A 27,914-nucleotide genomic window follows, 5' to 3' on the forward strand; every position below is an offset into this window, starting at 1 on the left:
GATGGGTAGGTAGGGTGGGATATGTAGGTAGGTGGGATGGGTAGGATAGGGTTGGATGAGTAGGTAGCTGGGATGGGTAGTTAGGGTGGGATATGTAGGTAGGTGGGATGGGTAGGTTAGGGTTGGATGAGTTGGTATGTGGAATGGGTAGATAGGATGGGTATGGTGGGATAGGTAGGTAGCTGGGATGGGTAGGTTAGGGTTGGATGAGTTGGTAGGTAGGGTAAGGTGGGATGTGTAAGTACATAAGGTAGGATTGGTCGATAAAGTGGAAAGAAAGAGGAAATAGATGAAGATAGAAAAAGGAAGTTCTGTAAGTAAGAATGCTGACAGCACAGCGGAGTGCTATAGGTGGCATGTTTATTAGCAGATTGAGACTAAGCAGTAATGATTTAAATTTCTCTCTGGTAGTCTGTGTGTGTGTGTGTGTGTGTGTGTGTGTGTGTGTGTGTGGTGCTACCACCAGACCACACACACCACGTGTTTGCCCTAAGTTTCCTTTACTAGCTCATGTTACATAAATACAGTGCTAGAAACTCCAGCGACATCACACTGACCTGTTTAAAAGTTTAACATTATAACACAGCGACACCAGCATCCTGTCACAGATAACCTACACTTTACTGAGTCAATTCACAAGACCGGTGCTGTACTTTCTGATTCTCTCTGCATCTTTCGCTCTTTCGCACTCACTTCACTGCTGCAACAGGAAGAAAGACAGGAAGCAGTGTGGCAAGACGGTTGTACTGTTTGCTTAACTCTGACACGTGTTCACGAGCACAACACGAAGAACACGTGAAGTCGGCGGTTATTACTACTACTTTAAGATATCATGCTAGCTGCTGACCTGACCATCTTCTCATGTTCAGGGTAGAGTGTGTGTGTGTGTGTGTGTGAGCAGTCCGTCATCACGTTGTGTCCATGACGAAAGCGACCGTCGCCAAACTTTCCGTACTCATCTTTCTAGCTTTCATTGTGAGCCTACCAGAGTTCTTCCCCTCAGAAGGTGAGATATGTGTGTGTGTGTGTGTGTGTGTGTGTGTGTGTGTGTGTGTGTGTGTGTGTAGGGTTCACTTGATGAAGAATTGTTTGTATGGACATGTGTGAGTGTGAAATTCTCTGATATGTATGTATATATATATAAAGTGACATGATGTCATTTTATTGTTAGTTATTCCACCATGGCCGTGGAAAGTACTCCTTTCTGATTGGCAGAATTGACTTTGATATCAATGCTGTTGATATTAGGATGTCATTGTGACAACGTTCGTAGGCTAGGCCTATGATCATGCCTCGCTGTAACCTTTATCACACCTAGTAATATAGTTCAACGAATCTATTTACTTACACAGGAAGTAAATGTTTATAGGCTACAATACATAGAAATGTTTTAGTCAAGAGCAACAAGATCCACGTGGTATAACGCTCTCCGAGTTGTAGCCATAACAACAATTACGGTATATAACGGTTACTTAAAGTAAAGTAATAATCAGACATTTCACATTAGACATTTCACAATATCTGATCAGCCTGACCTCCCTGCACTTGCAACAATGGAAATAAGAAGATGGACGTTCGTCATGTATGAACACATATTGTGTTTGTCAATTAAGAGGATCCCTGATATTACTCCACACCTTCTGACCAATCAGAATCGAGAATTCGAACTGAGGACAACATTTTGTCGGATAAAGTGGATCAAATCCCATCTCACACGGGTCCTGCCCAGGATTATGGCAAAACACGTCTGACGTGAACGGTGTTGTGAAACGCTTCATCCGTTCTAATCTGAGTTGCCATTCGTGTGTGAGTGCGACGTACCCACGTCCTGTCTCGGAATCAGTGTTTTTCAACCGCTTATCAGTCAATCGCTGTGCATTTGTGCCGTCCAAATCGATAATGTACAAACATATGGTTTCATCACGCGCATCATTTTATTCACATGCTCAAAAAAGTTTAACCAGCAAGCCAGTTTCAAAGCAGACGTCACCCACACCGGGGTTTTATATTAAAGTCCGATTATATAATAAAATGAGCAGTAGAACACCTAGGTAATATACACCGATCAGCCATAACATTAAACCCACTGACAGGTGAAGTGAGTAACATTGATTGTCTTGTTACAATGGGACCTGTAAAGGGGTAGGAAGTTGATGTGTTGGAAGAAGGAAAAATGGGCAAGCGTAAGGATCTGAGCGACTTTCGCAAGGGGAAAGGTTGTGATGGTTAGACGACTGGGTCAGAGCACGACCAAAAAGGCAGGTCTCGCGCGGCGTTCCCGATATGCAGTGGTCCAAGGAAGTGATCCGAGGAAGGACAAGCAGTGAACCGCGCCCATGCTGACCCCTGTCCACCACCTGCAATGAGCAGAGCAGCATCAGAACTGTAAATAAATAAATAAATAAATAAATAAATAAATAAATAAATAAAAAGCTCTCAGGGGGTTTTAAGTAAGTTATTGAGTTCCTAGCACAGGTTTAGCCGATGTACATGTGACCTATTAACGATCAAGTGACAACAAGCGGCTAGTATTAAGGAAGAATTAAAATGAGGTGTACGTAATACGTACGGAGTTTTTAATGTGACGAGCGTATGTACATTTGTGCATAGAAGAAAGGGCATTAGATATCTGGCCTGATACTGATCAGTATAAATGGCCCGTCGGGGCTTTAAAAGGAAGGCAACAGCAAAGTTACATTAATTCATTTGGCAGAGGCTTTTATCCAAGGTGACTTTTACAAGTGAGCCAGAATCCAATCCAAGCCCAAAAGTGGCCCTCTGGCAGACGTGGGATTTAAATTCACAGCCTTCCTGAGACAAGGACAGGATCTCAATAGCTGAACTGCTACCGCTTCCATGACAGATAAACTGTAGGCCAGAGACACGGAGACACCTGTGACAAAAACAACACCGGCTTGTCATCTTAATGGCACAACTGAGTTTATATATATATTTTATTATTACTTTAGCTTTTGCATAATTAGAATTTATGTTCCATCAGTTTGTCAGTTTTTCAGAACCCAAATATTTATGTTCTATTTTTTTTTTTAAATAAATAGTTAAAAAGCAAATGTAGAAATTTCCCACATCAGACAATGTAGACTGTTTTATTTTGATGTGTTATTAACCCAAGTAAACAGGCTAACCCTCAAACTAGCATTACTGTAAACAGGCTAACCCTCAAACTAGCGTAACAGTAAACAGGCTAACCCTCAAACTAGCATTACTGTAAACAGGCTAACCCTCAAACTAGCATTAATGTAAACAGGCTAACCCTCAAACTAGCATTACTGTAAACAGGCTAACCCTCAAACTAGCGTAACAGTAAACAGGCTAACCCTAAAACTAGCGTAACAGTAAACAGGCTAACCCTCAAACTAGCGTAACAGTAAACAGGCTAACCCTCAAACTAGCATAACAGTAAACAGGCTAACCCTCAACTAGCGTTACTGTAAACAGGCTAACCCTCAAACTAGCGTTACTGTAAACAGGCTAACCCTCAAACTAGCATTACAGTAAACAGGCTAACCCTCAAACTAGCGTTACTGTCAACAGGCTAACCCTCAAACTAGCATTACAGTAAACAGGCTAACCCTCAAACTAGCATTACTGTAAACAGGCTAACACAGAAACTAGTATTATTAAACTACTATTAACTAAGTAAGTAAGCAAGTAACTCTCTCTCTCTCTCTCTCTCTCTCTCTCTCTCTCTCTCTCTCACTAAAGTGTTACAGGTCCAGTTTCTTTGTGCACCTTTTGACCCTTGTGACCCTAACCGAGGGCCTGGCCATTATGACGGACAGGTCTATGAGATATATGACAACGCAGCTATCACTCGGCCCCAGTGTGAGGCAAAAAACACAACCAATCAGGACGAAGCAGTAAAGGAGTGGTTTGTGTGCGAGACTCCTGCTGACCTGTGGAGTCTCGGTGACTACGCCTCGATCTCAGGTGAGCTAAAGTGATAAATAAGGTATATGCTGGGGCAGCACCTGCTAGAGTGTAAAGATGCATTCTGTAGTCTGGAAAATAAAATAATGTGGTTTTGAATTCAGTTTAAGATGGTGCGTTTGGATTTATTTTCCCCCAGGAACAGACATGGAGGTGATCGTTACACTACAGATCACAGCTCCTCATCTCCTGCAGAATGTGACTGTAAATGGACATTGTAACCACAGTGGACTTCACATTGAAACCCAACGCAACATCACGCTGTTGGGCTGCTGCTTCCAGAACGACGGCGCACATCGAAAAAAAGACAAGACGCCACGATCCAGCAGCTCAAAACAAAACTCAGTGCCTCACAAAGCAAACGCCTCAGAACCAGGCATCTTCTCAGCGGGATCACCTGACCTAACATCTTCTGGAGGAAAAAACTCCAGTCCTAATCCCACGCAACACTCGAACAGAAGCCGCTGCCTTTTTCACTTCAAGGACATTGAAAGGATGTCTTCGAAAACAGGTGAAATTCCTGATGATTTGGTCAACTCAAGTCATGTTTTCTCGTGCTCTAGATCTTTAAAGGCCTCAGCATGAGGAACTTGACATGCAGAGATGACGTTCAGCTGGCTTCCACAAAGGATATGATGTAAATACTGAGCTAACAAACATCGTTCAGTGTTGTGCGCAGGTCGGCTGGGTGAACTCTGTAGGCGAACATGCTATGCCTGTGATTGGTTGTTACAAATAAGGCGTGGCTAAGCTGATTCATACCAAGCATTGCATAACTTGGTCAGGATCAGCATGATGAACCCTCGCTTTATATAACTGTACCTGCACTTTGTACGTAATATTAATCCTGTACTTATGGAAATTGTCACGAAGTTTTAATAGCGCCACCTGCAGTACTGGAGCACTCGTACGTAACTACCAGTGCGAAACCATGACGATTATGCAAACTTGTAAGACGTTTTGTAGGCGTCGTCTTCACGTGAAGTATGCTCAGACCTGTCCGTTTAGATTCTCACTAGTGCAATATCTCCAGAACGAGTGGTTTACTGTTTGATATGGGATTATCGCCGTAAGCAAAAGATAAATTGATTTGATTTTGGAATTGATCCAAACAGGGTCAAGGTGACAGAGATGTCTGAAAGGAGTAGACCGTGTCGTTGGAAATGCAGGCATCCTTGTTGAGTTCTGTTTGTTCTCTATTGTTTGGCATTGCACAACGGCATTGCACAACTACCCTATTCTCACAGTGGCAGCGAGGCAGCATGACAATTCAGAGTTTGCTACATACATCGCTGGGGTTTTTTTGTTTGTTTGTTTGTTTGTTTTTGCTACTTGTTTCTCTCAGTTGCAACACCAACTAGCTAGCTAACATTATGGCTACGCTCCCTCCACATTCCAAAGTCGCATGACTTCAGGAACGCCTACGATCACAGATGCAGCTAGTTGATTCCTTGATCCCCCCTAGAACAGCTACCATTTTAGGACAACGAATCCACTCGCTTCATCTTTTAGAACTGCTACACATGGGTGAATTGGACTCCCTTGGAGAATACAGCTAATACAGTTGCTCAGGTTATGACTCTAGGTAGAGTTTTGTCAAATATGGGTTTTCTCTGGTTTCCTCCAACTTTCAAAAAAAAAACAAAACACACACACCAGTAGGTGAATTGGCTATTCTAAATCACCCTGCAACGGACTGACGTCAGACCCAGGATGTTTTCCCACCTTGCCGTGTGTTCCCGGGATACACTCCGGATCCACCTCAACCCTGACCACGATAAGCCGGTCCTCAAGATGAACGAACGATTCTCTCCATATACCGAGGACGGCGTGTACGGCCTCACGGTTGGCTTTTCTTCCAGCAGTGAAATGTGACTCCGTTGCCTTCACGCTGGGTTTCAGAAACTTCAGGATCTACTGTAGACTCCCACAGGACAAGGGCCCACGTATTCAATATCAATTTACCTCTTTCTGTCTTCTCGACACTCCCTCCCTACCTCTCTACCCTCATCGCTCCTTATATATCGAGTCTAAAGGTTAGCCAAGGCCATTTTTCATCCTGTCTATCGATTCTGGCAGGGACCTCGACAGCACCGCTTCATATTTCACCTCTGCTCGCTGATAAATTTATCGCCTCGATGCGCTGGGAGTCGGCCCGCTGCAAAGCCACAAATCCCTTTAGGCAGTCCGAGTCATTTAGGGAGAGAAAGTTAGCGTGGATTCGGGAAGTGCAGAGAAAAGAGTGTGAAAGAAACGAGGGTTTATTCTGATGTATGTCGGAGACTATTTTCCAATATCTCCTGCTTCATCTGCTCTTACAAAAAAGTTCATAATTCACGTGGAAAACTTACGCTTGCTTTTTTTTAAAGACGTGTTTATGTTTTGTTTGTTTATGTTTCCCACGTTTTTCACAAGTAGGGCATGTATTTTGATTTGCACGTGGGATTTGTACGTAGCATTCATTTGTGTAATGTTTTCGTTCACGATGCATTCGTTTTTCCACGTGTGCTTCAATTTTCAACATTTAAAATAGGATTTTATGATTCTTATTTTCTCATTTCATTTTCAGATATAGTTCACGTTTTGTATTGTCACGTTTTCTCTACAAGGTTCGTTCATTTTCACATTCGATTTTTTTTTATTTTTTTGGTTTATTTTCACATGCAGTGCATGTTTTTACATATTTACACGATATCTTTCCCCACGTGAGTCATTCATTTTCACCTGTTAATGCTTCACGTGTTCATTTTATACGTGATTTTTAAACCATTCACTCATTTTCAGATGATAATTTTACACCATTTGTTTTCAGGTCATCCCCCCCCCCCCCGCCCCCGCGCATGATTTGTTTACATTCACTTTAAAATTTTCACGTTATCTTTTTGAATTCACCTGCGCAATTTCAGAGCATACGAAGTTAAAGCACACCTTCACGTGTTACTTACGTAATCAAGACGATTACACGTGAAATCTGTGAGATTTGTTCCATAAGGATGCTCCTGACCACTCATCTCCCTGTGTTCTCAGCGAGGCGCTGGAGTGTCTGTACCATTGTGTGGTTGGTTCTGGTGCTAATGGTGGTCATATTGGTCCTTCTGGGAGTCAGGGATCAGGTCTTTAAGAACAGATGCTGCAACAAAAGTAAGTCTATTAACCTTAATCAAAATGTGAAGCCAAAACCGAGTCTACTAGTGTCGTTCCTCGGCTCGACCAGCTGTGATTATCCCACTAATCCCACCTCGCCTCTCTAATTGTGTAGAAAAGGTGATACCGGTTCTACCCCCTGCCGATCAGCCAAAGACGTTTTCCAAACGCAGAGTAAAATGTGAGTCGTTTAAACACTTCCAAACACATTTGTGAACCATTTGAGCAGATCTGGGATCAGTAATCTTAATTGTTGCTGGAGTGGTACCATCGAGGGTTATCTTTTATACCTTTAGTAAGTTTTTTTTTTTTTTTTACCTATGATGGTCCATGTGATGTACCTTTAATTAAATTCACATTTCTAGGTGAAAAATACATACTAAAAGTACACACGATGTCCCCTTGATACCTTTATTTCCAAAAATGTCCCACATTCAACAGCCATGCAGATAAGTGACACGTTACAGGAAGTTATGAAACAACAACTCCTATAATAATTCTCTTATTTTGTTGTTTTTTTTTCAGCTTTAGGTGATTTGCCTGATGATGTATCAGCATTGAGTATAGAAGGTAAGTGTGTATCTGTGTTTGTGCCTGTATAGGGATATATTTGGTGGCTCATCCATACTGTAGGGGTGGGTTTGTGCAGAGCCAAGCTATATACTATATCAGCTGTTTATTAACAAATTCTGACGTTCTCATTTGCCTCATTTGTTCTCATAGGTATTTAAACGATATACGCCGATGTTCCGTTGGTTTGCTCGCCTTTCTAGATTTGATTAAAACTCCTTGATGTTATTATTCCATGTTATAGTGGTCAAAAAAGGGAACTGCAACAACTGCCCATAGAGGCCCATTGGGGAGGGAATCACACTGCCCCATGCTCGGAGGAAAAATTAAAAACAGGGTTGTTATGTCAAATAGGGGTGTGTACATTTTAAATGTAGTTGGGATGAAACCTGGCAACCCTGGTTGATATTCTCTCTTGTGTGTGCGCTTTACAAATGGGAAACACACTTGCTGTATTGAACATAGTTACATCTCAGACTGTGCTGCTAGACTGTATGCTCTTGACTCTCAATTCCCTACTACAGCATTACTTTCAAAATTCACTAGACAGTAGTTTATAGCATAAATCAAGCGTGATAGCTTCTTGTCCTGACCTAGCACATTCCGTGGCCTGAGCTGCTCCTGGACTTTTGGAAGATTTTTGTAGACACAAAAAAGAAAGCCAATCCTTTCTTCTATCCCCTCCGGACATTTACGGCGCCTCTGCGCTAAAAGACAAATCCTATAAATAAGTAAATGCGTACACAGAACTCTGAGGTTCACATGAAAGGAATCCACACAAGTTTCAGTCTTCTCCGTAAGACGTGTTCTAGAGAACAAAGGTTTTGTTAAGACATTGAGCGTGAACGTTGTGTCTCTATCAAAACTGACAGCCTTTAAAATGTCTCCGTCGCACGTCTGTGTTCAGATAAAGAACTGTTCTTGGAGAAGACGCCATCAGATTACTCAAGAGGTAAGAAAAAGGCGCTAGTTTTCTGATGTAATCGCTTACCCTTCATAAACCCACACTGGGATTTGTCCTAATAATTCATGCTGGCTTTGAAGTCTGGATAAAAATAAAAAAAAAATACGTTCTAGGCCCTTTCTTTTGATATTTGGGATCTATGATCTTAGCCATAAATGCCTGGGGTCAATCCAGGATTCTGTTTCTATATAAAAAAAGAAGAAAAGAAAAGCACTGATCAGACCCGAGATCAATTGATAATCCCTGTACTTAGAGTCTAGAACTGGCTTCAATACTCTCAGACCTGGGCCTGTATGGATAAAACTTCTCAGAAATGCTTTTAAGAATAGTCTTAACCTTTGACTTATGTGTAAAAACATTCTTATTAAAAGAGGACTTGTGTAAAAGTAAGAGTTTGTTTTGTTTTTATGAAGAAGCTAAAAGTGCCGACTGAGGTGGCAGTCTTAATTAATGTCTTAATGAAATCACGAATAAACGGTGTCATGCGGCTGTGATGTTACCCTTGCAGGCTCACTATTGGCTGACTGAGGTTGAGGGCAGCCATTTGGGGTTGAAATCATTGTAGTCCTTAGGTCACGACACTTAAATGCCACCTCAGTCAGCACTTAAGAGTCAGTCTTAGACTTCTTTATATACTCTTACAAGTCCTACTTTTTACACTTGAGTCAAGGCTTAAGGCCATTCTTAAGAGTATTTCTGAGACCTTTTATATGTACGACCCCTGGTCTCATTCGTCTGAGTCTTGTTCTGTCTCGGTACTTACAGTTTTGGTGCGAGTCTCATTATTCAGTGTTTTGGTCTCGGTTAGTCAGAGTCTTGGTTTGAGTCTAATTACTTTTAGTCTTGGCCTGAGTCTCATTACTCTTAGTCTAATTAGTCAGTCTTGGTCTGAGTCTCATTACTCTTAGTCGGAGTCTAATTAGTCCTAATTAGTGAGAGTCTGAGTCTCATTACTCTTAGTCTAATTAGTCAGAGTCTTGGTCTCTCATTACTCTTAGTCTAATTAGTCTGTCTTGGTCTGAGTCTCATTACTCTTAGTCTTGGTCTGAGTTTAATTAGTCAGTCTTGGTCTGAGTCTCATTAGTCAGTCTTGGTCTGAGTCTAATTAGTCAGTCTTGGTCTGAGTCTAATTAGTCAGTCTTGGTCTGAGTCTAATTACTCTTGGTCTATATCTCATTACTCTTAGTCTTAGTCTAATTAGTCAGAGTCTTGGTCTCTCATTACTCTTAGTCTAATTAGTCAGTCTTGGTCTGAGTCTCATTACTCTTAGTCTTGGTCTGAGTCTAATTAGTCTGTCTTGGTCTGAGTCTCATTACTCTTAGTCTTGGTCTGAGTTTAATTAGTCAGTCTTGGTCTGAGTCTCATTAGTCAGTCTTGGTCTGAGTCTAATTAGTCAGTCTTGGTCTGAGTCTAATTAGTCAGTCTTGGTCTGAGTCTAATTACTCTTGGTCTATATCTCATTACTCTTAGTCTTAGTCTAATTAGTCAGAGTCTTGGTCTCTCATTACTCTTAGTCTAAATAGTCAGTCTTGGTCTGAGTCTCATTACTCTTAGTCTTGGTCTGAGTCTAATTAGTCAGTCTTGGTCTGAGTCTCATTACCCTTGGTCTGGTTTGGTCAGAGTTTTGGTGAGGTCCTTTCTGTTTTAGAGCTTTGTACTAAATTCATACTAAAGTATTCTTGCTTCCAGGTCATGTAACATCTCATCAAAAAAGAGTGTCTTTGGCTTCCACCAAAACGTTTCTTCAGGTCTTTCAAGAATCATACAGGAGAGGTGAGAGTTGTATAAAAGGTTGTGTGAGCGTTTGCCCGTGACACTTTAAAACTGACAGTAAAACCTGAATGCATTCTTCTTGATTTCTGATTCATCTGTTTGACCAGGCCTCTCTCCAATTCCGGAGCTATCTCTGACAGGTATGGCATGAAATTCCTTCCTTTACACATCACACTCATCATCAAACCATATTGTAGCTAGAACACAAATGCGGAATTTCGCATCACTACATTGCTTTTCGAATGATCATACATTTGGTGTTACGTGTGCATGCGTCATATCTCAGATGTTTCACTGGGAGAAAATGAAGAGGAATATGATGAAGAAGCGAGGTCTGATGGTGGAATAACAGAAGAAGGTTGGTAATCCTCTTACAAAGAACATACAGATAAATAAGATCTTGTAAATGACTCTCGTCTTTAGGTGTAGGACGATTTTAAATCCCAAACTTTCCATTATGTTTAATTAAGACAATTTACATGAGCACATGAAATGTGGAAAAGTATTTAGAACGTAGACTCTTAGATGTGAATAGACGACAATTACTGGGATATGCGGTAGACAGAAATAAAAAAGTCTTATTAGGAAAATACCTCAAAAATAAAGAAGCCCCTTATAATAATATTATACAGACCGGTGACAGATTAAAGAAAAAAACAATATAAAATGTGTTAGTGAGGTGTTGGGCTTCAGTGCCCCTCGTGTAGGTTCATTTTAATTTCATTTGTCAACTGCCGTCACCACAGTCTTGGTCCAAGTCTAATTAGTCCGAGTCTTGGTCAGAGTCTAATTAGTCAGAGTCTTAGTCGGAGTCTAATTACTCTTGGTCTGGTTTAGTCAGAGTCTTGGTCGGAGACTAATTAGTCAGATTGTTGGTCGGAGTCTAATTAGTTAGAGTCTTGGTCTAAGTCTCATTACTCTTTATCTTAGTCTAAGTCTAATTAGTCAGAGTCTTGGTCTAAGTCTCATTACTCTTTATCTTGGTCTAAGTCTAATTAGTCAGAGTCTTGGTCGGAGTCTAATTAGTCAGATTGTTGGTCGGAGTCTAATTAGTTAGAGTCTTGGTCTAAGTCTCATTACTCTATCTTAGTCTAAGTCTAATTAGTCAGAGTCTTGGTCTAAGTCTCATTACTCTTTATCTTGGTCTAAGTCTAATTAGTCAGAGTCTTGGTCTAAGTCTAATTAGTCAGATTGTTGGTCGGAGTCTAATTAGTTAGAGTCTTGGTCTAAGTCTCATTACTCTTTATCTTAGTCTAAGTCTAATTAGTCAGAGTCTTGGTCTAAGTCTCATTACTCTTTATCTTAGTCTAAGTCTAATTAGTCAGAGTCTTGGTCTAAGTCTCATTACTCTTTATCTTAGTCTAAGTCTAATTAGTCAGAGTCTTGGTCTAAGTCTCATAACTCGTGGTCTGGTTAAGTCAGAGTCTTGGTCTGTGGAACAAATAGCACGTCCAAAATTTTTGGATTGATGAGTGTAAACTTATATGTACACACATACAGTATAAGTAGATAGTCATATTTTTATCGTATATATTTATGTACTGCATAATTTAATTCCTTTTGCCAGTTGCTCATAAAATAGACTTGTTTATGTAATAATAATAATAATAATAATAATAATAATAATACAAATATAAAAAATATCCCGAGAACATGGAGAACTCTAAACCCATCAACGCTTTATGTAGTGTATACTTAAAAGTACATTTAAAAAAATGAAGGTTTACAAAAAGATATGAAAGATATTTCGGTTTTAAGGATAGAGACGCGAATGTGTTTTGTCTTGCAGAGTGCGAGGTGTGTCTGGACATCCCCCTAACACCAGCAAGCACACACTCCGAGAACTTCAGTGAGTCACTTCAGCAAGTTACTTCCATAGAATTACTGTAATTTAGTTTATCGGGCATAATTTTACTGACCCCTTTTTTTTTCCTTCTTTCTTTCTTTGTACTGTAGCTTTCCTGCATCATCGTAGCCACCCATCTGTGGAAAACTCCCATTAGTCAAAACGTCCAAGAGGAAGGGATTATAAAAAGATGTCCAACACTTTAATTCCAGTGCTATTTTTTAACACACATCACATTAACTTCCCCTCACGGCTTATCCTCAGACATACGAGAACATTAGAGGGCTCATTAGGTGATGATGTTCGTTATGAAGATGTACAGTATCACGGTCTTCGTATTTGCTGGAAGGTCAATGCAAGTCTATAGAGAGACGATAAGATGAGCTGTAACTTGCTATATGTTTAACGTATTCACACGTCATTATAAGCACACATGCACAGCTAATTCCAGCTAATCAGCGAGACAAGAAAAATAACCAGAATTCTTTGAGTAACACATTAAGTAAGTAAATAACAAGCCTGCAAATCAGAATGACATGAAAGGAATTAAAGTTTAACATACAGATTCTGTTACAATTATTCTAGTTTGTCTTTGTTTACCTGGCCAGGGACTACAGGTGGAAATTAGCTACTAGTTAAAATTTTGTCCCTGACGAATGAACTAAAAGAACAGATTCAGCACTGATCAAGTAACACGATGCTAGTTAAAGCTAAACTAATCTTATACAACTAGGCTGTACTACACACCAAACAAATTTAGCCGGAGATACTCAGTCGCAAAGCCACGAATTGAACATTAGCATAAGAACTGAGGTTCAGTCAGGGAGAAGCTAAACAGTAATAAACATGCTCACCTCATCAGCTACCTATAAAGTCTCTCAAATGAAAACACACGTCTTGTCAGGGCTTCACATTTGAAAAGTGGGGTTAATATCTCCCATGGCCTCAGTAACACTTTATGAGAACTGTGAAGTAAGTCTGGCTAACTAGCAAGAATGTTAGCTAGTCCGTTTGCTAATTTAGTGTGCTTAGTAGCTAGCATTCATTAGCTGGCTTTTTAACTAGCAAGCAGATTAAGCAATGAAGTTTGTACAGATCCCAACATTTTTTGTAAAGCTACTAATATCAAGTCCAGTAAGATTTGTAATATATTAGCTTGTGTGTAGAATTAAAAAAATTGTATTTACCATATGTTGAATTTATCGAAGTACAATAAGCGATTGACTCTCACATGCTGGAATGATAAATCTTAGAATCAGTCACATTACATTCATTATTAGTAAAAATTTAAGTCGCATCTTAATGTTTTTCCCCCTTAAATTTGTAATTAATGTAAATAATGTACGTATGAAACGTAAGGATGAAGAAATTGTTTTAAAAGTTGGGTAGAAAGTGACAAAAATTGACTTCATGTTTGTCAAACTGTTAAAAATGATTCCTTATTATTTTGGATAAAAAAAATTTTTTTTTTAAAGTTCAGTACATGGTTGTTTATATTTCTAAACAATTTCATCTGCCATTTTTTGTGTTACAAAAGGAACTTAAAGATGTGTTTCAACTCTCACCCAGACGATCTCAACACGTGTTTATCATACCATGGTCCACGCTATAGAATTTTATACAATGCTGCAGTTTTAGAGATTTTGTGATATATAAATAAAAATAAAAAGAGGAATCGTGTTGAATATCTGGTCGTTTTATTTTATTAATATCGACTGTGTGAATCATTCTCTGTAAGGCAACGGCAAAGTTTATAGAATTTAATATAGAATTTTCTTGGAGTTTCTTATACAGTAGTGCACAGTGTCTAAATAGGATTTTTTTTCTTTTTCCAATGTTACAAAATTACATTTAACAAAACAACACTTAAACATGAACTCGACTTTCAGTGAATTATTCAAAAATAAGTCAATTTTTAGCGAATAAGATGCTAGGAAACATACTTCTTTGTTCTCGAAAATAAACCAGTAATCGATTCGGTCACAGATAAACGCATGCCGCGGATCGGAATGAAACATCCCGTCATGGATTGAAAAGTCGGTACGAATTAACAATATCTACACCGTTCTTTAGTTAGCTGGTTAGCTTTACAACGTAAACACGTTCTTTATGATTACAAAGTAAAAGTGGGCTCGCCGAAGCCTTCGGTTTGAAAATGGGAAACGCCAGTGGTTAAACAAATCATCGAACCCTTAAAACCGTAAATCACAGATCTTTGGTAATCGTCGCGTACAGATTTCACCAAGGATGTTTAACATGTCGTAACGTCTACATGGTTCATCTTTAGAACCCACCATGCTTATGAGCGGTTTTGAATTAAATACCACGTCCGGGTGTATGTAAATGTAAACCGTTTAATGGTGGTGTGATTTAGCGGAGTTACTGTTACCGCACCGAAGTTGATTATTTTCAAACAAAACAGACGAAACGCGCAGCTCGTCGTGTTACAAAGAAACCGCAAGGCGTAAAACTCCTCCGTCGTGAGGACTCTCAAACGGCGGAAAGCGGAAAGCTACGTCGTCGCGAAGCGCCGACGCTGGAGACTCCTTCCGTAAATGTTAAACCTTACAAAACAAATAGCACATTTTTAAATTGTTTAATCTATTATCAGTCATAGGTTATGAGGGGCGTGTCCGCCCGTACAAGCCGTCACTATAGAAACAATACCGTATTAGAACGAGCGCGCGGATAGAACGAGCGGCGTGGTATACGAGGTAATGCACACAGCGTTGATGAAATGACGTGTGACCTACTGGTTATATTAAAAACATGGTGAAACGTAAAGGAAAATGAAACGTCAAATCGGTTACACGTTAAACAGTGACTTTCGCTCGCATTCGTCTGTACAGAAATTTATCTTATAGTACAATATCTGATCATTACACCTGGCACTAGTGTTAAAAATAACTTAATTCATTCTTCTAGAATGATTTTCTCTCTGATTTATCTGATCCTAAGCATCTGCGTGTAGATGATTTCACCGGAAAATATAAAGCTGACGCATACACATGGCTTTGCGTAGACACAATCACACATCCAGATCACACGTAGGGCGAGCGGGTCAGTCTGTAGGAGCCGGTTCTGGTTCCGGTTCCGGTTCGGGTTCGGTTCTAGCCAAGGTTCTGCTGGTCTGGATGTGAGAGATCTGCAGAACCGGCAGCAGAAGATGGAACGCGTTGTGGATGTAGGTCGTGCTGTTAGAGCCCTAAAAAGACAAACACACACGTGCACACACACACACACGCACGCACACACACGTTGCATAGTTGAATAGTTCATCAAACGAACGTAGAAATAACATTTTCTGTGTCTCGTTAAAATTTAAATCTTGCAGCTTATATCATGGCACTTCATATACAGTCCCCTCCGAAACTATTGGAACGGAAAGGCCAATTCACTTGTTTGTGCTTCACACCAAGGACATTTGGGTTTGAGATTTTTAGGCGAGCAAAAGTATAAGAACAGATAAGTCTTGAAGTAAAGGACACTTGATATTTGGTTGTATATCCCTTGCTTGCAATAACTTCATCACGCCTGAGACTCTTGACATCACCAGACTGTTGGTTCATTCTTCTGTGAAGCTTTTCCAGGTTTTTACTGCAGCTTCTTTCAGTAGTTGTTTGTTTCGGGGGGGTTTCTCTCTTCAATGCTGCTCAGTCGGGTTAAGATCTGGTGATTGACTCGTCCTGTCTAAAACCTTCCACTTTCCCGCTGATGCAGTCCTGCGTTGAGTGTGTGTTGGATCGTTGTCTCGCTGCATGGTGAAGTTCTTCCTGATTAATCTGGATGCGTTTCTCTGGAAACGTTCGTGGAAACGTCTGAATTCATTCTGCTGATCTCATCATGACTTCCATCATCAATGAAGAGTAGTGAGAACGTTCCAGAAGCAGCCATGCAAGTCCAAGCCATGACGCTACCTCCACCACGTTTCACAGATGAGCTCGTATGTTTCGGATCATGAGCAGATCCTTTCTTTCTCCACACCTTGGCCTTTCCATCACTTTGGTAGAGGTTCATCTCGGTTCCAGAACTTTTGTGGATCATCTCTGCGTTTCTTTGCGAATTCTAATCCGGATTTCCGATTCTTACTGCTGATGAGTGGTTTGCATCTTGTGTTAGGGCCTCAATATTTCTGCGCTTGAAGTCTTCATCAAATGGTGGGTCGTGAAACATACCTTCACCCCTAATGTCACTGATTGTTGTTTTTGGGTTTCAGAGCTCTCACAATGTTTCTGTCATCAGCTGTTGTTGTTTTCCTTGGCCGACCCGTTTTCCATGTCCGGTTGTTAGTACGCCAGTCGGGTTCTATCTTTTTCAGAACATTCCAAATTGTTGAATTGGTTACGCCCAATGTTCGCGCAACGTTTCTGACAACTTTTCCCTCTTATCTCAGTTTCAAAATGGCTGGCTTTTCTCCCATAGACAGCTCTCTGGTCTTCATGTTAGTTTATCCTTTTTAACAACAAACGCAGTCTTCACAGGTGAAACCCAGGGCTCAAACCAAGAGTAGACGTTCAGAGCTATTCATTCTTTAAACAATCAATTTCACATTGCGCACCTGGGCAGCAAGAAACACCCGTCGGTCACATGTTCAAATATTTTTTGATCACTCGGAGAGAAAACAATTGGGTAGGTTCAAACAAAAGATGCCATGTTAGATTAATGCTATAGATTGTGAGGGAAATGTATGTTTTTTTTTCTTTTGTTAATCAAATTTAGCTTCTGAAAATGTACACGAGTGTGTTCTGAAGGAGCAGTGTACTACTTCCAATTACACCCCTAGCCTGCCGACCCTAACTCGTGCTAGGACTACATCCGCCTCGTGAAGCGCATTTTAAGGAAAACGTCTGTTCTGAATTACTGGGCTGGGAAAAAAATAATAAACAGTAGGCAGGGTTGAAAAAGTAGCCGGATCCACTGTATGGCAGTATTGCACATCAGATTATATAATCACCAAAGGTCTAAAAGCCTGTCTGAAATTTACTGACGGCACCTTTAAAACGAGATTAGGATTCACTGTTCGTTAGTTCAGCCAGGTCGGTCACTGTATTAAAAACCTTTTTGATGCCTGGAAATGGTCGAAATCTAAATGTACGTAATTACCCGACTCGAAATTACGTAATTACCCGAAAGCCTTCAGCTATGTAGAAACAGGATGAGATCTACTGAGCGCGTTCTGAAACAGAGAGCTCATAGGTTCAATAAACGGAGCCCTCATTAGAAAGGAGAAGTAAGATGTGGAATAAGGAATTACACTGAAGACTGTAAGACACTCCGCTTATTTTATAGCACTTTATTATGTCTTATAAAGATGTCTCTAAAATAAAACCTGAATTGTAACTCCGTGATTTAATAAGAGGGTCGGGATCATGTCAGAGCTTCCATACAACGCAAATCATCATCGTTACCTCAAGCGTCACGCTGTTCACCAGAGGATTCAGATCTTCTGCTTTTCTCCGACTCTGAAAGAGAGAGAGAGAGAGAGAGAGAGAGGGAGGGAGAGGGAGAGAGAGAGAGGGAGGGAGGGAGTGAAAATGAAAATAATGCGGTGACACAAAACTACAAACTTACTGAGTGTGTGTCTGTGTGCGTGTTTGGGATGCGCCACACTCACCCCTACAGCCACGAGTGTATCTGTGAATCTGCGGGTCAGACAGCCGACCTCCTTACACATAGCGCAAGTCAGTCTGAAAAGCAAGAGGTCAAAGGTCACAAAGCATACAAGATGGTCAAGAAAGTTTTCAAAATATTACTGAGTTGAGCCTAACGCACAAACTCCTCGGGGGCTGGGTCAGTGACGCCAGTAACCAGGCTCCGTTCATTTACTTTTGTACACTCCTAGAAATAGTAGTGTATATGCAAGTAGTGCTAACTGTAGTGTGCACGTACACACACACACACACACACACACACACACACACACACACACACACACACACACACACACCTGGAAAGTATTTTGGCCTGCTGGCTCGCTGGTTTCTCCACGTCTTGTCCGTGCAGGATGAGCTCCGCCACTTTATGGAGCTGCTCTATACTCCGAGCGGTCACCTCAGCAAGACTGCTTATCGACCACTGATACACACTCTGTACACACAGGGGGAGAGAGGGAGAGAGAGAGGGAGAGAGAGAGGGAGAGAGGGAGAGAGAGAGAGAGAGAGAGAGAGAGAGAGGGAGAGAGGGAGAGAGAGAGAGACATGAGATGAGATGAGAGACAGACAGACAGACAGAAGGAGACAGAGGAAAGAAAGAGAGAGACAGAAAGAGAGAGAGTGAGAGACATGAGACGAGAGAGAGAGAAAGAGAGAGAGAGAGAAAGAGAGAGAGAGAGAAAGAAGCAGAGAGAGTGAGATATATAGACACAGACAGAAGGAGACAGAGGAGAGAGAGAGACAGACAGAAGGAGACAGAGGAGAGAGAGAGACAGACAGAAGGAGACAGGGGAGAGAGAGACAGACAGAAGGAGACAGGGGAGAGAGAGACAGACAGAAGGAGACAGAGGAGAGAGAGACAGACAGACAGAAGGAGACAGGGGAGAGAGAGACAGACAGAAGGAGACAGGGGAGAGAGAGACAGACAGAAGGAGACAGAGGAGAGAGAGACAGACAGAAGGAGACAGGGGAGAGAGAGACAGACAGAAGGAGACAGGGGAGAGAGAGACAGACAGAAGGAGACAGGGGAGAGAGAGACAGACAGAAGGAGACAGGGGAGAGAGAGACAGACAGAAGGAGACAGAGGAGAGAGAGACAGACAGAAGGAGACAGAGGAGAGAGAGACAGACAGAAGGAGACAGGGGAGAGAGAGACAGACAGAAGGAGACAGGGGAGAGAGAGACAGACAGACAGACAGAAGGAGACAGGGGAGAGAGAGACAGACAGACAGACAGAAGGAGACAGGGGAGAGAGAGACAGACAGACAGAAGGAGACAGGGGAGAGAGAGAGACAGACAGAAGGAGACAGGGGAGAGAGAGACAGACAGAAGGAGACAGGGGAGAGAGAGACAGACAGAAGGAGACAGAGGAGAGAGAGACAGACAGACAGAAGGAGACAGGGGAGAGAGAGACAGACAGAAGGAGACAGGGGAGAGAGAGACAGACAGAAGGAGACAGGGGAGAGAGAGACAGACAGAAGGAGACAGAGGAGAGAGAGACAGACAGAAGGAGACAGGGGAGAGAGAGACAGACAGAAGGAGACAGGGGAGAGAGAGACAGACAGAAGGAGACAGGGGAGAGAGAGACAGACAGACAGACAGAAGGAGACAGGGGAGAGAGAGACAGACAGACAGAAGGAGACAGGGGAGAGAGAGACAGACAGAAGGAGACAGGGGAGAGAGAGACAGACAGAAGGAGACAGGGGAGAGAGAGACAGACAGAAGGAGACAGAGGAGAGAAAGACAGAGAGAGAGAGACAGAGAAACAGACAGAGAGAAAGAGACAGACATGAAAGAGTGATACAAACAGAAGGAGACAGAGAGAGAGTTTATAATTATATTTAACATTGTGAAACAAATTGGTTCATAGAACTGCATGAACTTGCATTGCTGTTAAGACTGAAAACACACACACACACACACACACACACACACACACACACACCTCAACCTTGTCCGTCTTGCTTTGCGCTGCGTTTTTCTCGATTTCTTCTGTCCCCGCTTCTTGTTTTTCGGCTGCATCCTCCTGTCCTGTAGGGGGCGACTCGGAGTTCTCTTCTTTCACTTCCTCCGTTTCCTCCTTGGTAACGGGGTTCTCCATCTCTCTTATCCAATCATACGCCTTTATTCGGGCCTGCGAGAATAAGCAACGTGGTGCATGTATCATAATCCGTTGTGTGTGTGTCTGAGAGGAGTCTATGGTGTGAATATTAACATGGCGTCTATAAATACAGGCGTGTGTAAAACGAGTGTGTGTACCTTGTTCAGTTTGTCTGGTGTAGCAGCAACATGCAGTTCAAAGAGCAGCTCCGTGAGAACACTGACAAACTCCTCCCCATCTGCAGCTAACACACAAACACACACACACACACACACACACACACACACCAAAGAATATGTAAGAAAAACGACTAACCTAAATTACTCACGTACCACAGACGTGATGAAACGATCATCTGGATAAGCACTTGTATAAGATCAGAATCAGGAATAGAATTAGCAAAAATAAGAAAAATATTATCAAATAATCTGATCAATTAATTCATACAATTAATTCATCCAAATTACACGCGCTCTGATTTGACCCTGCCCTGCGCCTCGATATAGTTTTGAAGCCATTTTTAACGCTTTTTTTTTTTTAACAACCATTTGTATGCAAATTTCTTCAGATCTTGGCTAAATCCCGTCAACGCAAGGTAGCTAGCTAACCGCAAGCGTTCTGACTAGCTATCAGAACAAAGTGACTGATTCCCATCATTGTAACATTTACACGTTAAGATTTCCTTCAAACTACATCAAAAAACGCTAACTCAACAAGCTAACTTTCCAGCATGCTAACTAGCTGATGTGCTAACTACCCTGGAGCAGTCTGAATCCGCTATGAACCGGTGAGAGCGCGATATAAATCCAGTTAAACTCGCGCTTCTTTTTGTTTCCTTTCCGACGGATGTTTTTTTACGTGAAATTTTTAGAAAAAAACTAAACGTATAACAAGAAGATGGCTCCCTAACTAACTAGCATACTAATCTTAACGTGCGAACATGCTAGCAAAACTAGCTAGCACAATAAAAGTGAATGTAAAAGGTCGCACTGATTACTTTTTTATTTTGAAAAGCTTTATCCACCGTTAAAATTCCTGTTTTGAACGTGTTGCGAGGGGCGCTAACTTCAACTGAGCTAATATCGACGAGGGCGCATTGTTCTTTTCTAACGGCAGGACGCAGGAATCGTAATCTTCTCATCGGTCTTGATTCGTGAGTCGATTACGTCTCGGGTGTGAATCTGGATCGGCGCTCAGGACTCACAGAGCGGGCTGAAAGAGCGAATTTGGGAATAAAGTTCACCGTTTCCCCCTGAACCCGTCTCCTCCGTCCCCTCCCCTGCTTCTTCTTCTTCTTCCTCCCTCGCCTCGAAGATCTCCTTAATCTCCATCAGCTCCTTCTTCAGAAGCTCCAACTGCTCGCCGTCGAGGGAGGACAGAACATCCTGAACCTGAGGGGAAAGGTAAAGGGAGCGATGCTAAAGCTTAACGGCTAAAAGGCTCAAAGGGGAAAGAAAAAGGAACTAGCGGGAAAATGCTAGTTTTCAAAGCTTTCAGACATTTTTTTGCTTTTTCTATTCTGTGCTTAAAGTCACGGTATGCTAACCGTAAAACCATTCTTGAGGACCCCTTCTAGGTTTCAGCGCTGTGCTAGCTAGCCAAATCATAGCTAGTAGATAATGTTCAGCTAGAGTGAATTAGCTAGCTGACTACTCGGTGAAGATAAAATATAATACGAGCTAGCGAGTCATATTTAAATTTCATCCTTTAGCGTAAATCTGACTAGCAAGATTTTAATTCTCTTACTTCACGTAGGTCTTCGATAGCTAGTTACTCTTTAACGTAGCGCTAGGTATTCTTCATTTATGCTATTTTAAGCTATTATCTAGCAAGTTTTGTAGCTAAATCAGTGACAGATTTTCGTTGTACCTAGTAGTTTTATGCTAGTTTAAACGATAACTTAGCGATATATTAAGCACAAGTATTTTAATGACAAGCTCTCATGGCTAAGCTAGTTTGTGTAAGAACAAGCTAATGCTGGCTAGCTTTTAGAAGTGAACAGTTAATAATTTTTTTTTTTATTTTAAATTCATTTCAAATCGATTTGTGAAAATGTGACCTCTGTGTAAGCAGTAGATAAGCATGTGGGTCACATTTGTGTTTGTTCTTTAAAATCCTGTGTGTGTGTGTGTGTGTGCATGAAACGCTCACCCTCCCCTCGCTCTCGTTGCTCAGGATCTCCAGAGCTTCCAGGTGAGACAGACCTTGATAATCATCAAACAGGATGCCGTAATGAGCCGTGGGTTCACACACCGTCTGGCTGCTCAGCCCCTCGCGCGCCTTCTCTTTGGCTTCCTTCAGCATCTACATAATACATTGAGGTGAAGGTATTGACGAGCACGTTCATTAGAAATGTCCCCCCCCCCCCCCCCCCAACAGACACATCTCGAGTACCTGCGAGAGCGAGACGGTCCTCTGCATGAGGATTTTGGTCTTCTTAAATCCCGGGTCGCTCTCCGCCAGCACGGTCATCGTCTTCCTGCCGATGAACTCCAGCGCATCGAGTCCTCCGGTCAGCACAGACTTCCCCTGAGAGACAGAAAGAGTGACAGTTGATTGAAAATAATTGAAGGTAAGACTCACGGATCATGCACGAGCTTAACATTTAACCTGTGGGAATGGCCACGAAAAAAATGAATATGCAACAGAATGTATGAATAATTCATGACTTTGCGATGCCTACGTGTGCTTCCTTTTCGATGTAAAGTAGGCGGGGCGAATCATGGCTAAGGCTTGCATACGCCTTACGCTCACCAATCAGTTGTCCCTCTGACATTCCTTTTATCATAACTAGTCAAGTCTAAAACTATCAAGGACCCCTCGCTGCAGAAGAAAAGGTCCAAAGGGTGGAGTCAGACCTGATCTAGCTCTCCCTAACCCTCCTACCTGGGCTGGATAAGTATGTTTAATGTGTTTTGTGTTGTACAGCATTGTGCGAGTTTGAGGTTTGGGTTTAAGGTTAGGCTTAAGGGAGGACTTGGATCAGATCCAGCTCCACCCCCTGGACTTTTGGTTGTGTAGAAGCTATCCAAGGGAATGGAGGATGACATTACACTAGATTGAAATATTCGACACTCTTTAGAATATTAGGCCACACCCACCTGGCCTCTATCTAGGATGGCATTACGCTAGATTGAAATATTCTGTACTCAATATTAGGCCACGCCTACCTGGCCTCTGTCTAGGATGGCATTACGCTAGATTGAAATATTCGATACTCTTTAGTTTATTAAGCCACGCCCACCTGGCCTCTATCTAGGATTACATTACACTAGATTTAAATATTCAATATCTTTAGAATATTAGGCCACACCCACCTGGCCTCTAACTAGGATGACATTACACTAGATTTAAATATTCAATACTCTTTAGAATATTAGGCCACGCCCACCTGGCCTCAATCTCCAGCTCAGCTAATGATAGATAAATAGCATTAATCACATTGTGAAAATATTTGACAATTTATCCCATGCTCAGCAGCTACGCAGAGCCAGGAAGGATCCGGTAATATGTGTTTTGATTGTGCAAGCAAAACGGAAAGGGCATGCAGTTCAAATAAAATGTTTTTATGCGAGTTTTCTGCAAGGCTTATATTGTATCACTGTGTGCTGGCTCATCAGGTTCAGTTCGACATTGACCACAACTGGAACAATTGCTGCACAGGGGCAGGTTCACCGTGTTGTTGCTCAGCAACTACTCCGAGGCCAGAAACGATTCATCACAATGATATGTGCTCGGGTTTTTCGAGCACACACGATCAGCATCTAAGCAAAAACTGATATTTTTGCTCATTATTATACCTTTGCGGATGAACAACGTTTTCGTTAATATAACCGAGAAGCTTGCAGACACTTCAAATTTTCCAGACAGGAAACGGACAGTACGTATTTATATAACCTGGGAGACAACAGAGAGACAAGAAGGACTAACAGAGTAAAGGACAAGATAATCAAGGTACGGATTGACAGCGAGATGGATGGAGAGATGGAGATGAGCACTAACAGTGTTTTGTACAGCGCTGGTGATGGAGGAGAACACTCCTCTGTTGGTTGGGCTGATGGGCTGAGCCACGGAGTCATCCTCTTCCTCATGATGTTCTTCAACCTCCAGAGCTTCCTCGCATGATGACGTGCTGCGGATCAGCAAGGCCACGCCTGCTTTCTCCCGAACTGAGCTTAACCCCTGACCTGGATATTAGGTAACAGAAACAACAAAGTTCGTAGAGCTTAAAGATTGAGCTTAAAAAGATGAAGACGGTGAAGGAAAGAGTGAGGGTGAGTGTGATGGTACTGACAAACACTGGAGATTTAGATCGTGCTGACTTCCTGTGAGTCAATAAGAAGGTACTGACACACAGTGGTGGATTTTATATGGTACTAACACACCGTATGGATTTAGATGGTACTGACCAACTGTCGGGGTTTGAGATGGTACTGACCCACTGTGGGGGGTTAGATGGTACTGACCCACTGTGGGGGGTTAGATGGTACTGACCCACTGTGGGGGTTTAGATGGTTTGACCCACTGTGGGGGGTTAGATGGTACTGACCCACTGTGGGGGGTTAGATGGTACTGACCCACTGTGGGGGGTTAGATGGTTTGACCCACTGTGGGGGGTTAGATGGTTTGACCCACTGTGGGGGTTTAGATGGTACTGACCCACTGTGGGGGGTTAGATGGTATTGACCCACTGTGGGGGTTTAGATGGTTTGACCCACTGTGGGGGGTTAGATGGTACTGACCCACTGTGGGGGTTTAGATGGTACTGACCCACTGTGGGGGGTTAGATGGTACTGACCCACTGTGGGGGGTTAGATGGTACTGACCCACTGTGGGGGTTTAGATGGTTTGACCCACTGTGGGGGGTTAGATGGTACTGACCCACTGTGGGGGTTTGAGAGGTTACTGACCCACTGTGGGGGATTAGATGGTACTGACCCACTGTGGGGGTTTAGATGGTATTGACCCACTGTGGGGGTTTAGATGGTATTGACCCACTGTGGGGGGTTAGATGGTACTGACCCACTGTGGGGGTTTAGATGGTATTGACCCACTGTGGGGGTTTAGATGGTATTGACCCACTGTGGGGGGTTAGATGGTACTGACCCACTGTGGGGGTTTGAGAGGTTACTGACCCACTGTGGGGGATTAGATGGTACTGACCCACTGTGGGGGTTTAGATGGTACTGACCCACTGTGGGGGTTTAGATGGTATTGACCCACTGTGGGGGTTTAGATGGTATTGACCCACTGTGGGGGGTTAGATGGTACTGACCCACTGTGGGGGTTTAGATGGTATTGACCCACTGTGGGGGGTTAGATGGTACTGACCCACTGTGGGGGTTTGAGAGGTTACTGACCCACTGTGGGGGATTAGATGGTACTGACCCACTGTGGAGGTTTAGATTGTATTGATTCATTGTTTGGGTTACTATAGTAACAGAATTATAGCAAAATGGTTACCATGGTGACACATACCTACTGTGGAGGTGGCAGTCGTCAACAAAGACTTTCCCCAGGATCCCCAACCACCCCAACTTTTAGATGTGGGCTGCTCTGAGGGCTGGGAAACATCACACACACACACACACACACACACACACACACACTCAGAAATGACATCCCTTTAAAAACATCATGATCACGCACCAATTTGTAGGCACTCCTACCTCCAGCTCCCCTTCCGCAGCCTCCGGCTCCAAGCTCACTGTTTCGCTGCACTCGGTCACCTGATCGCAGCCGCGTTCCTCTGACCGGTCCTGCGGTGGCTCTGTGACCTGGCTGACTGGAGCACATTTTTCTGCACCCTCTTTGGTCGGCTCATGCTCCTGTGCGTCCAATGAGAGCGAAGGACTGGAAAATGGCTCGTCTGTTTTGTCTGCAACTGCAGGAGCGTTTTCGTCTGAAGGTGTTTTAAAAACAGGGGGGTCAGGGGGTACGCCTGTGTCGCCCACTGCATCTTCTTGTGACATGATGCCCTGTGAACACGCAAACACGTTTCTGACTTTCAGACGGCGCACGGTCACAACGGTTAATAGCTAGCACGCTAGTACATTCCAGTGACAAAGCCGCAAAGGACAAGTCGATGATGCGTTCAAGTTCCCCACACAGTGTATTGTTTTCTAAAGTTTTACCGCAATAGCAATATCTTTAAACACGTTTATATGCAGACGAGCTTTTTATATTCCCGATGCTCCGTCACTGTTGGGTGCGTAATATGCTGAAATGTCTAACGCACTGCCTGGATCTGTCGGTCGTCTCGGTTCTTCTCTTCTGGCCAGTTATTTTAATGGAAACACGTTTATAAATCACTACAGCAAGGAGCTGCATGGCAGAAACTAAACAAACATCAACGCATTTACTGCTGAATTAAGTCTGATTAGGAAGAGAGAGTTAGAAATGAAAGAGAGAAATAGAAAGAAAGAAAGAATTAGTAGACAGGTGGCAGATAGACAAACATACAATAGAGAGAGAGACAGACAACAGACAGACATAAAGCAAACAGACAACAGAAAGAGAGACGTACGGCAGACAGACAACAGAAAGAGAGAGAGAGAAAAACACAAGAGAGAGAGACAACAGACAGACAGATAGATAGATGGAGAAACATCCACCAGAGCTAGACAGACAGACAGACAGACAGAACAAAAGACAGACAGATGGCAGACAGACAGACAAAAAGTCAGACAGATGTAGAAATGTATATGGATGTATAATTTAAATGTATTCATGTAGAAAGAAAGAAATCCTATACCATTTTCAGACAGAGACAGCAGAGAGAGGGGGGGAGAGAGAGAGAGAGAGAGAGAGAGAGAGAGAGAGAGAGAGAGAGAGAAAGAAAGAAGACTCTTCTGTAGACTCGGCACTACAGTAACACACCACAAACAGCTCCAGGGCTGAGATGACTTTACTGTGTGTATGTGTGTGTGTGTGTGTGTGTGTGTGTGTGTGTGTGTTATCAGGACTGGAGTCTCGAACTTCACACACTCCCCCAGCTGCAGAGTCGACAATCAAAAACCAGCTTTCTCCACAAACACCTGATTTCACCCTCACGTTCACTCTCCTCCGAGATCAGCGTGACCGACTGCATGAACACAAGCAGAGCCTTATGCTGACTGAATGAATGAGAGACAGTCAGTGTGTGTGTGTGTGTGTGTGTGTGTCTGTGAGAGAGAGAGAGAGAGAGAGAGAGAGAGAGAGAGAGAGATGACACTGCTTTGTTCTTGAACGCTCCAGCATCATTTTGACGTTGCATTACAGCGCCATCTTGCGGCTCGTGTGTGTGTGTGTGTCTGTTTGTGTGTGTAAACACCAATGACATCTTCACAAACTTATTATAAAACTTATCCAGGTTGTAGCGAAAAAAAATCTAAGAGAGATTCGCAAAACATCGTTAACACAAGCGCTGTGTGTGTGTGTGTGTGTGTGTGTGTGTGTGAGAGAGAGAGAGAGAGAGACTAGTAGAATAATAACTGACATTTTTAAATGCAGATTATTCTAGACATGTGTATCATTTTTAAACTTCATAAACAGAAAAAACAGCGCGAGCTGTTACACATCTGTCACACTGCGCTTCATATACACACACACACACACACACACACACAAACACACACACACAAACACATACACAAACACATACACATACAAACACACACAGATACATACACACTTCACACTTCGATACAAGTGTAAAGAATTGCAATAAAGTAAAAGAAACCCAAACACACACACAAACACAAACACACACACTGTTGTGTGCAGCTTACCCGGTGTCTCTCTGACAGCGCGCGCAGCCCGTTTCCGCCCAGCCAAGAAGCTCGCGCGCCACGTCGGCAGCCCGGACCACGCGCAATGTGGACCGTGACGTCATGTCAACCCTCGGAACTTCACCAAAGTGAAGGCGGAGATCACA

The 27,914-nt window shown here is 42.6% G+C and overlaps 2 protein-coding genes across 5 annotated transcripts; one reads left to right on the plus strand and one right to left on the minus strand.

Annotated features, from left to right (window-relative positions):
• Positions 1-702: 702 nt before the first annotated feature.
• On the plus strand, positions 703-13,933 carry si:dkey-192k22.2 (uncharacterized). 2 transcript variants are annotated; one of them, XM_017461176.3, is made up of 12 exons: positions 703-1,006; positions 3,727-3,951; positions 4,091-4,462; positions 6,979-7,092; positions 7,211-7,276; positions 7,621-7,665; positions 8,573-8,617; positions 10,319-10,402; positions 10,510-10,542; positions 10,689-10,760; positions 12,192-12,251; positions 12,359-13,933. In XM_017461176.3, exons 1-12 carry the CDS (start codon positions 922-924, stop codon positions 12,403-12,405), a joined length of 1,248 nt encoding a protein of 415 aa, XP_017316665.1. In that variant the 5' UTR covers positions 703-921; the 3' UTR covers positions 12,406-13,933. The 2 variants fall into 2 exon arrangements, with proteins under 2 accessions (XP_017316665.1, XP_017316667.1); XM_017461178.3 differs by lacking the exon at positions 8,573-8,617.
• On the minus strand, positions 13,929-27,851 carry fam114a1 (family with sequence similarity 114 member A1). Of its 3 annotated transcripts, none has more exons than XM_017461174.3 (13): positions 27,769-27,851; positions 25,669-25,977; positions 25,478-25,562; positions 24,002-24,186; positions 22,394-22,528; positions 22,151-22,303; positions 21,243-21,390; positions 20,158-20,237; positions 19,844-20,032; positions 18,196-18,335; positions 17,863-17,935; positions 17,657-17,710; positions 13,929-15,453 (listed from the first exon to the last, which is right to left on the minus strand). In XM_017461174.3, the coding sequence occupies exons 2-13, from the start codon at positions 25,969-25,971 to the stop codon at positions 15,310-15,312; spliced, it is 1,689 nt and encodes a 562-aa protein (XP_017316663.1). In that variant the 5' UTR covers positions 25,972-25,977; positions 27,769-27,851; the 3' UTR covers positions 13,929-15,309. The 3 variants fall into 3 exon arrangements, with proteins under 3 accessions (XP_017316663.1, XP_017316662.1, XP_017316661.1); XM_017461173.3 differs by having other exon boundaries at positions 20,158-20,243; XM_017461172.3 differs by having other exon boundaries at positions 20,158-20,243; positions 21,204-21,390.
• Between the last annotated feature and the right edge of the window lie 63 nt (positions 27,852-27,914).

Source organism: Ictalurus punctatus, chromosome 29 (assembly GCF_001660625.3).
Source record: "Ictalurus punctatus breed USDA103 chromosome 29, Coco_2.0, whole genome shotgun sequence".
In the NCBI taxonomy this organism is placed as follows: domain Eukaryota; kingdom Metazoa; phylum Chordata; class Actinopteri; order Siluriformes; family Ictaluridae; genus Ictalurus; species Ictalurus punctatus.